The following is a 16,007-nucleotide window of genomic DNA, read 5'->3' on the forward strand; positions in this document are numbered from 1 at the left end:
TAATAATTTCCTTCATTACATAAGAAAAATCAACCTATTTAATCAATATTTTCCTTCATTTTATCATCAAAATACCCACTCTAACTTGCGAGTCATTGCGAGCGAAGAAACTGAAGTTTTTACAATCGCTACTTGAAAACAGGAAACGATTTCGAAAATTTCTTATCGTGTTTGAACGTGACTGTTCGCTGGTAATAATCAGAGGAGTTGTGTAAAAGCTTCTGCAAAAACAACTTTTTCTGTAAAAACGGAAGCTAACTATAACAATGACTAGATAAGTGAGTGTTTCAAGGAATTGTTTGGATGTTTTTTAAATAAAAACACATTGTTTCAAAAACCAGTTTATTTAAATAACAAATACACGGATTATGCTTCTACGATCCTGGATCCAGTTGCGAAATGATAAAATTCGTAATCACTGCTTGTGCTGAAACAACTGTTTTACCTCCTTTGTAAACACAATTTTTTACAATTTTACCCAACGTGCTATTGTTTTCGACTGCTATCACATGAGCCGTATCCCCATTCAAATTATGTAACCTAAAGTCAGCCCCATGTAGTAACAACTCTTGGCAGCTATGTGGATGATTCCCTCGTGCCGCATACATAAGAGGAGTGTTACAGAGCTGAAAAAATCCAAATTTCAGAACGTGATCAAGTGCTATTTCGAGTGTCCTCATTGATAATAGACTCACGTAGAGTGATAAGGAACAATCGTTTGCGAAATTTTATACTAGGACACAAGTTTTTGATTTTAAATCTCAATTGGCAATATTGACTGTCAAATACTACCGTCAATATCGCCAACGTAATCATTATCGTACATGATCGGGATGATTGACGTCAGCCCCCTTGTCTATGAGCAATCGGATGACGTCGTGGTGGCCCCCCGAGGCCGCCAGCGTCAAGGCTGTCTCTTCTTCGGGCCCCATTTTATCAATTTCGGCGCCATTTGCTAGTAAAAGCTGCACTGTATTGTACTGTCCATAGGCCGCAGCCCAGTGTAAGGCTGTTAATCCATGACAGTCGCAAACATCCACTGATTTTTCACAATCAATGTCATGTTCGGTGATTTCCCCCTGTCCAGCTTTTGTATGAAAATTAATATCGGCCGATTGGGGCACTGGTGTTTCCGCTTGAGTGTTCCCGCGCTGTAAATTGGTCAAAACTGTACACAAACTTTGTCGGTACGGCAGGAAGGCACTTTTGCGGTTGGCGTCTTGGAGGGACCCCGGTGACCACCTTTTGGGACCGCTGGATAAGTTGGGTGACAAACCCATTTCGCATTTTGGGGCGATTATGGGTTTTATGTCTTTGTCGTCGGTTGAGGAGTCGTCAAGCTGCTCGTAATCCATTTATTGAATTGTTTTTCGCCTCAAAAAACCGTAAAATTGTGACTGGGGAAGAGTTAACTGTGATTTGGTATCTCACTCGCACTGATTGCGAACCGATAAGGTCGTCTCTTTTTAGCGAAACAAAACAATGAGCTGTCAAACTCCGAAGATAAATATTTGGTACTTTGACCGGTTAATTAACGTTAGCGACAGGTTTTAGCAGTGTCACGATGGATACTTGGGTTAAATTAAATGGTCAGACAGCTGGGAGAGACAAAACCGCAAGGTATTGAAAAAAATTGATTTTTTTGACATAACCTGACATTTCGTCCAGATTGCTGCAATATTTGAGCCGAATCCTCTGGCACCGCTTGCAACACAGTAACAAGGACCAAGTCAATGCGTTTAAAAATCTGGAATTCCAGTTGAGCACATTTCGAAAATGTGAGTCCTATAGCCTGGCCTCAAACCCACCTAACTTGGCGTTTCAGTGCTCAGATTTGGCAAATGCCTTGATGTTATTTACTCAACGGTGGCTCTCTTCGACCACGGGGACTCCACAGTGCGCCACACGATAATCCTGAGCCGGATTGCCAACTCGTTGTTTCTTTTAGCCGATCATTTGCTGTGGCTAGGCCGTGCAGATGTCTGTAATATCGACACGCAGAAATGGAGCCGCATTTCAAACAAATACTGGCTGTATTCCATCACAATGAACTTAGTTAGGGACTTTTACGAGATTTCTTGTATTATTAAAGCGCAGAAACGAACAATTGTACCTGATTGCGGTGTTCAGAATGTTAACGACTTGTATAAAATTCTTTCTCGGACTTTGACAGTGCTACAGTGTCATAAGGGGGTCATGATTGACACTGTCAAAAACGCGTGCGATTTTTTCATCCCCTTGACGGCCCTTGGGCACACGAAGCTGTCCCCGGGGGCCGTGGGGTGGCTGGGGGTTGTCTCGTCACTGGCTGGGCTTCTGGTCCTCGTGGACCCTAAAATAAAGCTGTCCCCAGCCTGATTAATTGACATTATTTATGGTGATAGGTTTTTTGTAACATTTGTTTAATATAAATTACCAATTACGTCATTAATTATTTTACCAACTGCACCAACATCTGAAATTGAAATGAAATCATGGGTAGTTTTAAGTGAGCTATGGCGAAATTCGTCGATTGTTTTATGTTGATGGGCACTGCCCTTTCGCTTCGCCCAGAAATGGGACGCCCTCTCCTGCAAGATGTTGGCACAACTCGGGTGAACCTCTCCTTAATGATCCAGGAATTTAAAATTTTTGAAAGTAAATACTTGGTGAGTTTTTTTGATTTTTTTCTAAATGAAAAATAGGAGATCGAGTTAGGGGGCTTGCTGACCCAGCGATGGATCGATCCACGTCTTGGGGCGAATATCAGGACCCGGAAAATGGCAATAAATGGGCAAATTTGGAAACCTAAAATCGTAAATGTAATTGGAGAAAGGAGAAAAAGTGTTGAAGACAGCGCTTTTTGGAGGGGTTTTGAGGAAAATGTTGTCCTGAGCGAAAAAATCAGCGTTAGGAGTTTGTGTACTTGGGATTATCACAAATTTCCGTTTGATACACAAATGTGTGACGTTAAATTTGGATCGTGTAACAAAAATGAATTATTTTTGTATTTGTTTTATTTTTTTCATATTTAGTTAGGTTTCCTGCTGACGAAGTTGAGTTAATTTGGGATTTGACGGCGGTACAAGTGACCGCAAATTTGGATTTCAATGACTTTGAGATTAAAAATATCGAAACAAGTGTTGAAATCGATATAAGAAGTGAAGGTAAACATTGTTAATTAAATTATTATCACAAAAACAGTTTTTTAGGTAATTTCAGTGTTGCAGTTACACAATTTGTTCTAAAACGCCAATCAAAACATCACATTTTTTGCGTTTTTTTGCCTCTATGTCTTCTCAGTTTACTCAATTACTTATCGTTTTGGATGAGTAAGCAGTTTCGACGTTTTTTCAATGTTATAGTTTTAATTTGCGTATTAATTTCGTATCGTATGTCATGTTTTACGCACCCGACGCCATATTTGAAAGCAAGCGATATTTTTATTTTAATTTGTGGTTGTTTTTCCCTAATAATTCTTACCGAAACGTTTTTTATGGATATTATTACGACTTTGGACGACTTCCACTATCCTAAGAAGAACTCAAAGTGGGTCTTAAAGCTCTCATACCCAATTTTTTACATCTTTGTAATGGCACTGTACGCATTTTGGTATTTGTGATTGTAATAAAAGTTTCTTATTGAAAAAAATGGAATTGTTGCACTGATTCGGGGAAATACCCGGCCCTGGCAACAGTTAGGGGGTCACTGGTTTGATGCTCCTCGGCCGGCAAGGCAGTCCGCTGCTCTGTCAGTGTCAGATTGACATATGTTGGTTCAAATCTGTGCTTTTTATGAATAAATATCAAAATATAAATAAATAAAACGCAGGTGGACCTTTATACAGTCGCAAAAATCCCACCGTTATGTCTTTGGACGCCTTTAAACGCCCACCAAACCTCTAACCTCCGTGCAAAACAAGGTAAATATCCCGCTTTTGGCGTGGTTTTATCGCATTTCTCGTCCCAATTTTTCCATATTTACGTCAAATGAGTCGTTATTTTGTATGTAAATGAAGGGATCCGTCGCCTTAACCCCACAAATGGTGTTTTCTCTTGCAGAATGATGCAAATTGGCTGAGCCATGTCTGGAACGAATCAGGCTATCCCCGAAGGGGTCAACCCCGAGAACAACCACGTCGGAGGCGGCCCCCTTATCAACACAAATAGGATTAGGAATAATAACAATCAGAACCCGCTTTTTAACGTGCGCGACCGCTTATTTCATACTTTATTCTTCAAAGTGGCGCTAGTTTACGCTAGGACCTTTCCAAAGCCTGTTAGACGATTTTTCGAATTTATCATTTTAATCAAGGCGATAGCCGCGTTTTTTGTACTCGTGTATATACATACCGCGTTTTCCAAAACCCCGACCACTTGCTTGCAACACGTGAAAGACACGTGGCCCCGCGATGGCATTCTGCGGGTGGAGATTGTGCGAAATGTTGGCCAAGACTACAACATTGAGCAGAGCTACGCCAGAGAGGAGAAACTGAAGCAGGAGAAGGTCGACGATATTTCGAACGTTTTGGGGCTTTTGGCCAGGGACGGCTTTGTTAATATCGAGCCCTCGGCCGTTGAAGAGACTGAACCTTTGAGCCAAAGTAAAATAGGTCAAATCATTGATGCAGTTGTACATTTTTTTCTATTTCAAGATTATATTAATGAGAGTAAAAACGAGTCAAAGAAACCCAATGTTCTCTTCAACGTGTCGCAGATTTCCTCGACCATTTGGGACGGGTTTCAGCGCCTCACTGAATTACCCTCCATTTCGTCGGTTGCTTTCCCGCAAGAAACGCAATCGACGGAAGTCGGCCAAAACGAGCAAAGCACCACGAAGAAGGAATCGAGCAAATCAGGTTCGGTTTTTGCACTTTTTTAATTGAAAAAATTAAATTTCACTTATTTTCGACCAAAAACATCAATTTGGTGATTTTTGTAGACTGGTCGAGCGACGAATACATCGTTGAGTATTCGCTGGAATACGGCTTTTTGCGTTTGTCGCCGATGACAAGGGCACGACTGAAAATTCCGGTGCAGATTGTGACGCTGGATCCGGGCAAGGATGAGTGTTTTGGCGATGCTTTCAGTCGACTGATTTTAGACGAGTTTTTGGGTTATGATGATTTGCTCATGGCTTCGATTAAAACTTTGGCCGAACAAGAGGACAATAAAGGATATCTCAGGTCTGTTATTACGACCGAAAAATCACTTTTTTCCTAACTGCTTTTATTAGAAATGTCGTAACTGGGGAACATTACCGGTTTGTGAGTATGTGGATGGCGAGGACGTCGTATTTTGCTGCCTTTTTCATAATGATCGTCTTTGTAAGTATTACAATTTTTCGTGTTGCGTAATGTTTTAGTTGATAAACGTAAGCGATATTCAAATGTTGCTCGTCTGCAGAAATTAATTTGTTTTGGTTTTGGTGGTCTATTTATATTTTTTGCCACTTTTATTAGTTTATTACCAACATAGGTGATCTTATCAATTATTGCTGATAATATTGATGAAGTCGTAATAACTGACTAGTAATAAATGCAATATTTCTGATATTTTTTCCTCATTATCAATTTTAGCTTATACTTTACGAGCCTTTAAAAAAAGTGCGAGAAAGTTCGTTTAGTCGTTACACAAATGCACTGAATTGCGTATAATATTCTGGTAACAGGAAGTTAGAAAAATAAAAGGCACCACAGTAGCAATAGAAGATTCAGCTCAGTTGAATAGTGTTTTTTTTATGACTTTATTCGAACTTTTTCTTTTTTTATACCTTTTATACCTATCGTTTTTATACGTTTCCTATTTCAGTTTTTGAACTCACATTCAACGACAAATTTTGATCTAAAAAAACATGAATTGAAAGCGAAAATTATATTCGGAAAAATTAGATAATCAAGTCTTTTAAACTCTTATTTTTTTTTCAAAAATTGGTTACAGCTGTTCTAGCTTTATATAGCCATCGTCAGATCTATTTATCAATAATGCATGCGCCTTTTTAGTCCTGATGATGGCTATATAAAGCCGAAACAGCTGTAATCAATTTTTGAATAAAATTTTATGAGTTTAAAGGACATGATTATCTAATTTTTTTAACATTTCCACACTCTTACAATGGAGCATATAGACTTCTAAGAAAAATATATAATTATGAAAATTGACACCATTATGAAAAATACCCCAAAGGAATTTGTTGGTGGTTATTTTTTGCAATTTTTTTGTGACAAGAATAAAATACACAGAGAAACCTTTTTTCCAATTCCAATTTCCAGGGTGATATTATTTGTTGGACAATCTCTTGGGTGGTGATAAAGGACATCAAATCGAATTAAGAATTCGTATGACACAAAATTACGAGATATAGCTTTTCAAAGTTAAATTTTTTAAGTTTTCACATTAGTTAGCGGAAACGACAGCTTTTGCAACATTAAATAGATATTAGTTGATTTTAACCGCAAGAGTAGATGAAGTGTTTTAAATTTATTATATTTAATTAAATTTACAAATTTCAACACATTTATCTGAAGGGTTAACAGTAACTTTTTTTTCTTAAATTTAAGTTTTGCTTTAGAAAAAAATATTGTATTATACACGATGGTAAAGATTCTTTATCTACCCCTAAAATAAGTCCAATTTTGACTCCTGAACTCAACCTTTTCACTGGTGGATTAACAATCTCTTTATCGTCTTCTATAATAAATAACTTATTCATTTTTTTTATTCATTTTGTTCATACTTTGTATTAACTTTTTTTTGGTCTTCTTTAATTACCTCCGAAAAATAGCTGAATTTTGAGCAATATGAGCATTTTGTTAATAGAAATTGGAAAAAATATTGTATGATACACGTGAATAAAGAAATTTAAACATTTTTTTGTTGATAAAATTACGCCATAATACCTATTATTTAAAACGAATTGATGCATAATTTGGCGAGAAAACCAGTACGAAGCGAAAAAATGAGTTTTCCTTCAGTGGAGTGTTGCACTTGTCTGTATAGATTTTCCGAGCATTTCCTTGTGCGTCTGACGGTTTCGAGTTCATCCTCGTGATGGTGGGTGGTCACGTGTCATAGTCACCCGGATATGGCATGTGTCGTTTCCGGTCTATACCGGAAATACACCCTTCTAATTATAACACGACGAAAACCGTAATAATATTTCGGTGGAAATTTCAAGTTGGTGGTGCGTTTTTATTGGCATTTTCAAGGCTTCAAGATGAAAAGTTTCCGCGTAACTGATCGGTAGATTTTCGGGAACGGCGACGGTTTTGTATATACTTCGACCAAGTCATTAAAAGTTGGACGAATAAGCGAACAGAAATGAGTTTTTTTCTCAGTGCTTCTCTCAGTTATTCCAAAAGTGGAACACACGCAAATTGGACAAAGTCGCGAATCGATATTTTTTCGCGTAAATTTTGGGCAAAATTTCTTGTACGAAATGCGGTTCGATTTTTGCGGCGCCTGGCGTCCGGACGCCGCCGCCTTCTCGAGTGTTAATCAGGCCGATCATATTTCGCAGAATATAAATCAGCGGTACAGAAACCGGGGGTTAACAGGCTCCCAGTGGCCTACTATCACGTAATTATGTCACCTATCGTATGACATTGCGTCGCTCGTTACGAGAATGCTGCCGCCGTTGCCGCCGCCGCCGCCTCCAACACGTGGGGGTGGCGACGTCGGACCGCCCCCTTTCCAAATTATACGACTCGTTAAAGTAATTTATATGAAATTCTACACACGACGTTAATATGGCGCTGCTACCATTGAAAATAGCTTCGGCAAATCGGAAGCGAAAATGACGACCTTTGTTCTATCGAAAAGACAAAAATTACACACCCGATACCTGGCTGATGATAAAAAAGCGACGAGGAAATATATTTCGATGTGGAATTTTTTCTGGTCCATACCATCATGAGACGAAATTTATTTACAGTGTTTAGGCAATTAGGGACGAAAAAGCAAACAAAACACGAAATTGAAACGTGTCGGTAAACGCAAACTTTTCAAACGACGTTATAATTTCATTTTTTACACTCTTGGTTTTTTTAATCGAAGCCAACCTTTGCCCGTAACGCAGTTCTTTATCGGGCAAATTGTAATAACTATTAATTATTGCATTAGTTCTAACATGCGATAAAATTATCGCACGTTATTTACTTAAACAATGACTTGGCATTTTATCCTCCACTGGCCAGGAAAATAAAAACGTTGTTCATGTATTATCCAGTTTAATTTGTTGCGAAAAATTAACACGTTTAGTTTTTTTGGACAATTTCTTAGTCTACGAAATAAAAATATTTTTTTTATTTTTCCGCCATTTAATAGAAAATCGAACTGTTTGTGTTTTTTTTTTCAAAATTCATTTATAACTTTGTGGATTACTTTTGGTTCACTCTGTATAAAAGGATGGGTCAAATACATAGTTACTGTTAATTCTTTAAACCTATTCTTTTGTGTAATGCTTACTCTAATAATTTTTTTGTAATTATAAAGAAAAAAACTAAGGTGATTTTATTATATTTTTGAACTTTACTTTCTTTTACTTCATTCTATATTTATTTGTTCTCTCTTTTACTGACTGTTTAGGAAAAAGTCAGTGTTAATTACACAAAGATTAATGACGGCATAAATGCTACTATTCGGAAATAAAATTACCGTTGGGGGCGCCACTGAGCTAGGACGAAAACAGTAACCATAAATGGCGGGAAAATGTTTATTCGGATATTTTGAGCGTTGTACGAATTTTGGGGCTTCACAATTATTACATTGCCTATGCGGAATGATTATTGCATCTTTGATGCAAGAAACTTATGTTGACAAATGAGAGATGACGAGGAAAACACGAATAACGAATGACTGTTTGGTTCACTTTCTTTATTGGAAAATTATTACAAAGACATTGAAAAGCCTACCTTTTGGCATAATTTACGTTTAAATATATCAGCAGTTGTTAATCTTTATTGTAGTTTTGTAGATTTACCGCAGCATTTCATGATTTTTTCAGTGGAAAATTCTAACTTAAAATTCATAACACTTCACTAATTTATTGGTTTCTTGAGCCAAACTTTGTGTTCGCTGTGATCCATTACTTATAATCTTTAATTAGACAACTGTTTGATAACACTTCATAATCAAAATTTAAATATTTTTCACTTTTTATCCACTTTCAAGTTCCAACAATAGACACTTTATACCACGAAAAACTGCAGAACCCAAGTCAACGCTAATATTTACCACCACGTACTTTTAAAGGGATTCTTTCTATTGTAAGTAATTAACACTATACACGCAAAATTGTTGAACAATTCATTAAATGTCAGTTAAATGTGGAATTACGAAAATTTCTTTACTGTTTTCGACATAGTTCAAAAGTCATCACCAGAGGGCGTCTAGTTAATTTTATTTCCGAATGGTGTCAAGATATGGCATTAAAAAAAAATAAAATCGGTCTGTTTGAGGCTTTTTTTGACAATTGACTCGTAACAAAGATTTGAATTTTGTGCGTTATTTTTGGGTCATTCTGTATAAATACATAATTTGAGTTATTAATTTAAACATTTTTACTGTGTAGTGTTTACTCTAATTATTATTTTTAACTAAGGTAATTTTAGCACAATTTTTTTTTGCTGAATTTTGAATATTTTTGAACACTACTTTTTTTACTTTCTCCAGTGTTTATTTATTCTCTTGTATTGATAGTTTTTATGACAAAATAAGAGTTAATTTTTCATTAATTTCTTAGTTACTGAAAAGAAAAAGCTTATTATTTTATTATTTAAAGTTCCATGTTTAGTTTTTGGATGTAGTAAATCACATTTTAAAGGAAAAATCTTTCGGTGTAAGATTTCGCTGTTTGCCTTAAAAAACCAAAGAAATCCTGTCGCCTTATCCGTCCACAAAGCGCCTCTGTGTCCAGCAACTCCTGTCATCACGGCCTTGGGATTTGTTTTTGATCTGTGGTTTGTTTTTCAGACGGTGTCCGTGTCCATGCTGCTGCGCTATTCGCATCACCAGATATTCGTGTTCATCGGTGAGTCTTTTGATTTATCGTAGCTCACGCTCGCATTCGTCCCTCGGGACTTCCCCTGACCACCACCACCACCACCATTACATTTTTCTAATATCGATTAGCCGAAAAACGGTTCATTCTACCACCACTTCATCAATCTTTCTTTAACGATTTATGCATATCCGGCACACCTCGAACTTTTATCATTACGCTGAAGCGACTAATTGTAAAAGACGAAGGAGAGAAAAAAGATTGATAACCGAAGAGAGCGCGGAAATTCGGGGTGCATTTTTATTAATTCGAGAACAACATAAGGCAATTATTATCGAGGGCTGGAGGAATTTTTGCGATTAAAGGACGACGAATATAACATACAAAAATTTGTTTTCGTTTCTTAATTCAGCACATTTTTTTTTTTCGTGGAATGTTATTGGACGTGTTTTTGGGGGATTCTGTTGTTGCGAAGCGTGTTTTAAGAAACGGATATTTTCCAGGTATTATTCGAAACGGAAGAGGAAAAATTATTTTTACGAGAGTGCTTTAAATTCGAAATGAAATGTTCAAGATCTTTAGATCCAGATCGGCTCGCTTGATTCGATCCAATTTACGAAAAAAGTCAACAGATAACTGTTTTTGGGGCATTCATTTTAATGCTTTAATTAAATTAATAAGAAATATTATTTGTTAAGTTATTGTCGTAATACGTAAATGTATAACGAAATATTTTAGTAAATAGATATTTTTTTGCGTGGGCCACCGAATTGTGGGCAAATTGTGGTAAAAAATTGTCTCAATTTTGGCGTTTTCGTTGGGAATTAGCTTGCAATCGGGCGGAATGTAGAACCTCGAGCGCCGATCGTTTCCAGTCGTCATATTTCATCAAACTATCCATTTCGGTCGGCTTCTTATATTTCGGCTTCCGAGTTAATACTTTGAACATGAAAAGTCTCAAGGGTCGTGTTGTGTGCCTGCGGCTCGTCGGCCGCAGTCCGCCAAACAACTGCTCATGTTGACCGAAGTTGCGGTCGAGCTTTACATAAGAAAGTATATCCGTTTTATCCGTATATCTATCAAAGTCACCCTTCCTGTTTTATTGGAAAATATAGCGGGAAGGATCGGGCGTAAGCCTCCATATGGAAATGCTCATTCATCCACCGACACATGCACTAATGACAGAGAGGAGCGAGAAATTTGATTAATTTGATTATTTCCAGTTGATTTGTTGCAAATGCTGGAGTTCAACGTGACTGTAAGTTTTCCCGCGGCTCCTCTACTGACCGTCATCCTGGCTTTAGTTGGTGAGTGTCTCTGGTGCGTGCGAAATTTTCGCCGGTTTGGTTGTTTTCGGATAATTTAACTTTGCTTTTAATACAACAGTAGCAGCAGCAGAAAAAGAATAATCCAAACCGCCGAAAGTTTCCCCGAGATTAAATGCGTCCATCTGTTTCGGGCGTTTTACCTGCAATTATCTCTCTCTTCCTGCTCGTGGAGAGATTTCTGTTTTTCCAAAGCCATGTCAAAACACGACGACTTATAAAGCTTCAATAAGTCAGCAACGAGATTAGATTTTATCGTTAAATATATCGTTTCTCTTCTCGGCGGCGGCGAGTTTGTATCAAAGAAATTGATGAGATATCTACGTTCGTTGGGAAATCTCCTCGAAACGACGACGACGACACAAACTTTGATTCGATTCATCTGATGATCATACGAAATAAATAAACAAAGTGGAAAACGACACGGATTACACTTTCAACAGCGAAAATTTTATAAATAATTTTATCTTGATTTTTAAGCGAAAGCGTGCTATATTTTCTCATTTACCCAAACATACATAAACGCTGAAACAAAATCAACATCCATTAACATTATTGTTATTGTTTTTACAAGGATGATTGAGTTACACTACGGCCAAATGGACATACAGGGTGCGCATTTTTGTTCCTGGACCGCTTTAATTTTGATTCTTTTTGAGTCCCTATCACCTAAAATTACTTTCAAGTACACAGTGTTTTACAAATGAGGTACAACAAAAGGAACACTTTTTATTTAATTGGATTATTGGGCGTAAATCTAAAAACTGAAATAATAATATTAAATCAATTTAAAAATTGTTTTTGTTACGAATTAACCCGGCGCATCCACCATTTTTGATTCCGTAATTTTTTTCTTTTACATATATAGCGCAAGATTATATGTTTGTTGTTGCTTTTAATTTAGATTATGTTAGATTAAGTTACAAAAGACTTAAAATATGGTTAAATACATTAAACACCCAAATTATTTTGGCGTATCCACCATTTCTAAGTTAGGCTATAGTTATTTATATAATTGTTGACTTTATCTTATCTTTTAAAATCGATAGGTAACCGCCAGAAATGTACAAAAGAGTTGAATTTTGTCGAATTTCTAAATCAGATTTCATTTGTAATTATTTTAAGTAGAGTTCGATGTCAATATATTCCGACATTAAACAATTGTCAAAGTGTTGTCATCGTCATGTTGGTATGAATGAGCCACAATTACTTCGTAGTTATTTGGCGGTTATTAGGTTGGCAACGAAAAAAAATACTTTTTCATTTTTCTATTTAATTGTGTGTACATTTGCATTTTTTTGTGTCATTGTCGTCTTTATTTCTTGTCTTTTTATATATTTTTTTTTATGCTTTCTACGACTTTAAACAAATTAAAAGTAACCGACGTAATTTCGTACGTAACTGTTTGTTTTTTGAGCGATTTTGATATTGACAGTTGTTTAAAAAAAAGACTATTCCTACGTTTCTACATATACTTGAAAATAATTTTAGGTAAATCAAGAAGTTAGTATCTACGGCTAATATCTTTTGTTATTAATGCACAAAAAAGTACAAATTTTAAATAATGTTTCTTTTATTTAGATTTTTTGTGTTTGCATAAAGCCTGCTTTTCTTTTTGAAAAGAATTGCTGCTTTCGCAGAAAATGTAGAATTAGTAACTGACATAAAAGTGAATATCTGTTCTGGAATGTGGAAGCAAATTTTTTGGTCATCCTGTATAGGACCCTGATTGAAACCGCACACCTGCGTGTTTTTTTCCGTTTGTCTGACAAATAATAATAATAAGCAATCGAAGCGTCAACGTGTTGATCAAATATGGAAATAGATCACAATATATCAGCGTCGGAAATTGCTTGTTCGTATTAATTTCAACATAATAATTAATCAATGCCGATTCGGATGATAATCTCCGCCGTTGCATTTCCGCGGATTACAATTATTTTTTCCACCCGAAAAAAATTTATCGTCGGGCATTTTTACACGAACGATTTGTTGCGATTCGATGGTGGAATTTTTTTTGTTGCCTCTAATTAATTTATTACGTCGAGTTTGTAGTGGCTCAGGTTGCCAATTCACCGATATCTATTAGGGTCGCGATCGTATGTCGCATTTTGTCACCGGAGTGATGGATGCGGTCATTCGTCATCCGGTTCGACGGCTTGGTTTTTTCAAACGACCAACGACGACGAACATTAACGATAATTAAACAGCTATGTACCATTTCATTGTGCTGCCAAAATACTACTAAAAATTGCTATTTCGTCTTTATATATTCGAAAGCTATTGCTCCTAAAAAAAACCCTAAACAAAAAGTACAGTGGAAACGATTTTTTTTGGATTGCGCAAAATAACATAATTTCTTCAGTCTGTGTCAACAATTTTATTTTTTTTTGTATTGTATTGTACGTGTGTATTAAAATTGGCCATGAGATGTGTCGCAAGTTTAAATCAATCAAAAATTTGTTGCTTCAGAACTGTAAGGTTTACTTTAAGTTTGAGTTTCTAGAAATTTTTTGACAAAATTTTGCGAAATAAATGAGTTACTAGCTGAAAAATAAACTATCGTATATGAAAAATACACTAAATTTGCTGATTATTGAACTGATGTTGGACGAAATTTAGTAAAACTTTTGTGTTTCACGTTAACAAAGTGCTAAGACGCTTTAAAAAACTTGTGTTTTTTGACCCAATTTGGGATTTTTTGATTTCGAATTTCTCGAAATGATTGACTGAAAAATGCTCTGAAACGTTAAAAAAAGTGTAATGGTGAGCTTATTAAGTAGTTTTGTGCAAAAAACGGCGCAAATTTTGCAAAAATTTTTATTTTTGGAGTCAAAAACGTGAAGAAAATCACAAAATGGATAATAGCAATGTCGTTTCAAAATTGAGGTTTTTTGATCTAGAATTTTTGGAAATGTGATATTTTCGAATTGAAAAATCTGTTTACACACTTGGAAAATTGCAAAACATTGTCTTCTCATCGGTAATTTGGTGGTTTTTGATGAAATTTTGTGAAAAAATTGAAAAAAGTTGATTTGATTAATTTTTTGTTTGTTAAAATATTTGCAAAAGACGGTCACTAGACCTGACCTAACCTGACAATTTTTTTATAAAAAGTGTAAACATGTAAAATATGTCATAACAAAAAGGTAAGAACACGTAAACGTAAACCCGACAGGAATAAGAAAATAATGCAACACAAAGTAAACACATAAAAGCGCTAAATTGTAAACGTAAGGCCACAACTTAGTAAAAGTTTAAATACCGTTTAATGAACGTGATTATCGAGTAATATAGGATAATTCTCTTCTTGAGTTAAAAATATTTGGAACTAAATGACTTGACTTTCATTCCGAAAAAGTACTGATTTCAAGTAAAAAAAGAAAACTTTAATTTTTTAGAAAGTAGCATTTTTATAAAATTTTAAAGAAAAAATATACTCATTTTTAAAATAAAAGATATCGCGGTGGGCCATGACTGTATAAAACGACCTTTACGTTTCGCAACTAGAAGTGATAAAGTTACGTTTACGTTTGATTGTCAAAATTCAAGACGTCAAACAAAATTTGAGGTTACTCTAGAAAAAGCAATGTCACAGTGCTTGAAAATTGTTATAAAATGTTAATTTTATAATTGTCAAATAAAAGAATATTGTCGATATCTCGACAAAAAAGTGGTAACTTATCGAGCTTAGGAGGTTCCACTGTAGTTTCACGCCGAATTCCGGCGTTCGTTAAACACTTCCGACCTAAAAACCCGTCTGATTTATATCGGGAAGTTGTGGAAGCGGCTCGCCGCCATAAATCGGCGGCATCGTCGTCGAGGTGGAGCAACAAGTAGAGTGAAGCAACTGGTAGAGAGAAACGAATCGAACTCCAAGGCGCAACAGGCAATCTCCCAGGACCTTTCCTCCCGACGATATCAACAAGTCCTGGTGCCTTGAGTTGGCACAGCGCCAAACACCAGTTGCTACACTTTATGATTTTATTCTCGATGGCCGAAACGAAAACGAGTAATTACGTCGATGTCGCGTTCAATTATGCAAATGAAAAGTGCAAGCGAGAGACAATGTCGACACACTGATGCAAAGTGGCGGTCACTGATCTAATGGGTTTCTAAGTCATTAGGCCTCAGATGTGTATTGGTGGTGCGCTCCATTGAGTTCTCTAATCGAATCGTGTCGTGCTATTCAAATTGCTTCAATGAGCTGCGCTTTAATCGAGAGATCTCTTCGTCGGCGGAGGCGCTTTCAGAGCCGTTTTGCGGGTAATATGCCGACAACCTATTACGCAATTCGAGGAGGAGGAGGAGAGACGTACAAGCAAAACACAAAAAACACTTAGATTGCAATTACGAGATGACATTCTTGCGAAATTCTTTATTTGAGTTTTATATCGGCGATGAGATATGAAATGTTTGCGTCTAATAAAGCAAATTAAGAACAGGCGGAAAGGGTAAAGGCCAGCTGGATCAATAGCTCTTCAGGTGTCGTCCACAAATAACTGGACAATAATAATTTTGTTAAACCGTGTTTCTTGCACTGCTGTTTGAAATCATTTTTGAAGCAGCTATTTTACGTGAATTGATCAAAAAACCACTAAAATCCACAAAAATAAGTCGAAATTTTGTTAATTTTTCTGTGAAATTGCATAAAAAACATACAAAAAAACGTACCAGAAATTCGATCGAAATTTATTTTATTTA

The 16,007-nt window shown here is 36.2% G+C and overlaps 4 protein-coding genes across 8 annotated transcripts in view; 3 read left to right on the forward strand and 1 right to left on the reverse strand.

Moving 5' to 3' along the window:
* Window positions 1-325: 325 nt before the first annotated feature.
* LOC663459 (ankyrin repeat family A protein 2) lies at window positions 326-1,355 on the reverse strand. Of its 2 annotated transcripts, none has more exons than XM_969502.4 (3): window positions 825-1,355; window positions 479-626; window positions 326-427 (listed from the first exon to the last, which is right to left on the reverse strand). In XM_969502.4, the coding sequence occupies exons 1-3, from the start codon at window positions 1,353-1,355 to the stop codon at window positions 375-377; spliced, it is 732 nt and encodes a 243-aa protein (XP_974595.1). In that variant the 3' UTR covers window positions 326-374. The 2 variants fall into 2 exon arrangements, with proteins under 2 accessions (XP_974595.1, XP_064211478.1); XM_064355408.1 differs by having other exon boundaries at window positions 326-436.
* Window positions 1,356-1,477: 122 nt separating this feature from the next.
* Window positions 1,478-2,422, forward strand: Pex11ab (Peroxin 11a/b). The gene is made up of 3 exons (XM_969489.4): window positions 1,478-1,620; window positions 1,669-1,778; window positions 1,826-2,422. Exons 1-3 carry the CDS (start codon window positions 1,565-1,567, stop codon window positions 2,356-2,358), a joined length of 699 nt encoding a protein of 232 aa, XP_974582.1. The 5' UTR covers window positions 1,478-1,564; the 3' UTR covers window positions 2,359-2,422.
* A 73-nt stretch (window positions 2,423-2,495) lies between these two features.
* LOC103313589 (serotonin-gated chloride channel mod-1-like) lies at window positions 2,496-3,900 on the forward strand. 3 transcript variants are annotated; one of them, XM_015981492.2, is made up of 4 exons: window positions 2,496-2,648; window positions 2,685-2,964; window positions 3,015-3,146; window positions 3,184-3,900. In XM_015981492.2, the coding sequence occupies exons 1-4, from the start codon at window positions 2,496-2,498 to the stop codon at window positions 3,189-3,191; spliced, it is 573 nt and encodes a 190-aa protein (XP_015836978.1). In that variant the 3' UTR covers window positions 3,192-3,900. The 3 variants fall into 3 exon arrangements, with proteins under 3 accessions (XP_015836978.1, XP_008195450.1, XP_064211477.1); XM_008197228.3 differs by having other exon boundaries at window positions 3,192-3,900; XM_064355407.1 differs by having other exon boundaries at window positions 2,694-2,964; window positions 3,192-3,900.
* LOC663408 (uncharacterized protein) overlaps window positions 3,724-16,007 on the forward strand; it is a 40,323-nt gene continuing 28,039 nt past the window's right edge. Inside the window, exons 1-6 of one of the 2 annotated variants that reach the window (XM_015981490.2) lie at window positions 3,725-3,901; window positions 4,041-4,837; window positions 4,921-5,164; window positions 5,215-5,305; window positions 9,951-10,008; window positions 11,202-11,285. In XM_015981490.2, coding sequence (XP_015836976.1) covers window positions 4,063-4,837; window positions 4,921-5,164; window positions 5,215-5,305; window positions 9,951-10,008; window positions 11,202-11,285 — 1,252 coding nt within the window. In that variant the 5' untranslated portion in view covers window positions 3,725-3,901; window positions 4,041-4,062. Of the gene's footprint in view, window positions 3,902-4,040; window positions 4,838-4,920; window positions 5,165-5,214; window positions 5,306-9,950; window positions 10,009-11,201; window positions 11,286-16,007 lie in introns of both variants that reach the window. The other variant, XM_015981491.2, reaches the window with a different exon arrangement.

This window comes from Tribolium castaneum, chromosome 3, assembly GCF_031307605.1.
Source record: "Tribolium castaneum strain GA2 chromosome 3, icTriCast1.1, whole genome shotgun sequence".
Taxonomy (NCBI): domain Eukaryota; kingdom Metazoa; phylum Arthropoda; class Insecta; order Coleoptera; family Tenebrionidae; genus Tribolium; species Tribolium castaneum.

Excerpts from the sequence above, each read along its gene's own strand:
- LOC103313589 (XM_008197228.3), top strand. The coding sequence starts at position 2,496 with ATGGCGAAATTCGTCGATTGTTTTATGTTGATGGGCACTGCCCTTTCG. Across the intron at positions 2,649-2,684 it reads TTTTTGAAAGTAAATACTTG|GAGATCGAGTTAGGGGGCTT; the intron begins GTGAGTTTTTTT and ends AATGAAAAATAG. Across the intron at positions 2,965-3,014 it reads TGACGTTAAATTTGGATCGT|TTAGGTTTCCTGCTGACGAA; the intron begins GTAACAAAAATG and ends TTTCATATTTAG.
- Pex11ab (XM_969489.4), top strand. The coding sequence starts at position 1,565 with ATGGATACTTGGGTTAAATTAAATGGTCAGACAGCTGGGAGAGACAAA. Across the intron at positions 1,621-1,668 it reads GGGAGAGACAAAACCGCAAG|ATTGCTGCAATATTTGAGCC; the intron begins GTATTGAAAAAA and ends CATTTCGTCCAG. Across the intron at positions 1,779-1,825 it reads GTTGAGCACATTTCGAAAAT|TGCTCAGATTTGGCAAATGC; the intron begins GTGAGTCCTATA and ends TTGGCGTTTCAG.
- LOC663459 (XM_064355408.1), bottom strand. The coding sequence starts at position 1,355 with ATGGATTACGAGCAGCTTGACGACTCCTCAACCGACGACAAAGACATA. Across the intron at positions 627-824 it reads ACGTCAATCATCCCGATCAT|CTCTGTAACACTCCTCTTAT; the intron begins GTACGATAATGA and ends GGATTTTTTCAG. Across the intron at positions 437-478 it reads CGAAAACAATAGCACGTTGG|TTGTTTCAGCACAAGCAGTG; the intron begins GTAAAATTGTAA and ends GAGGTAAAACAG.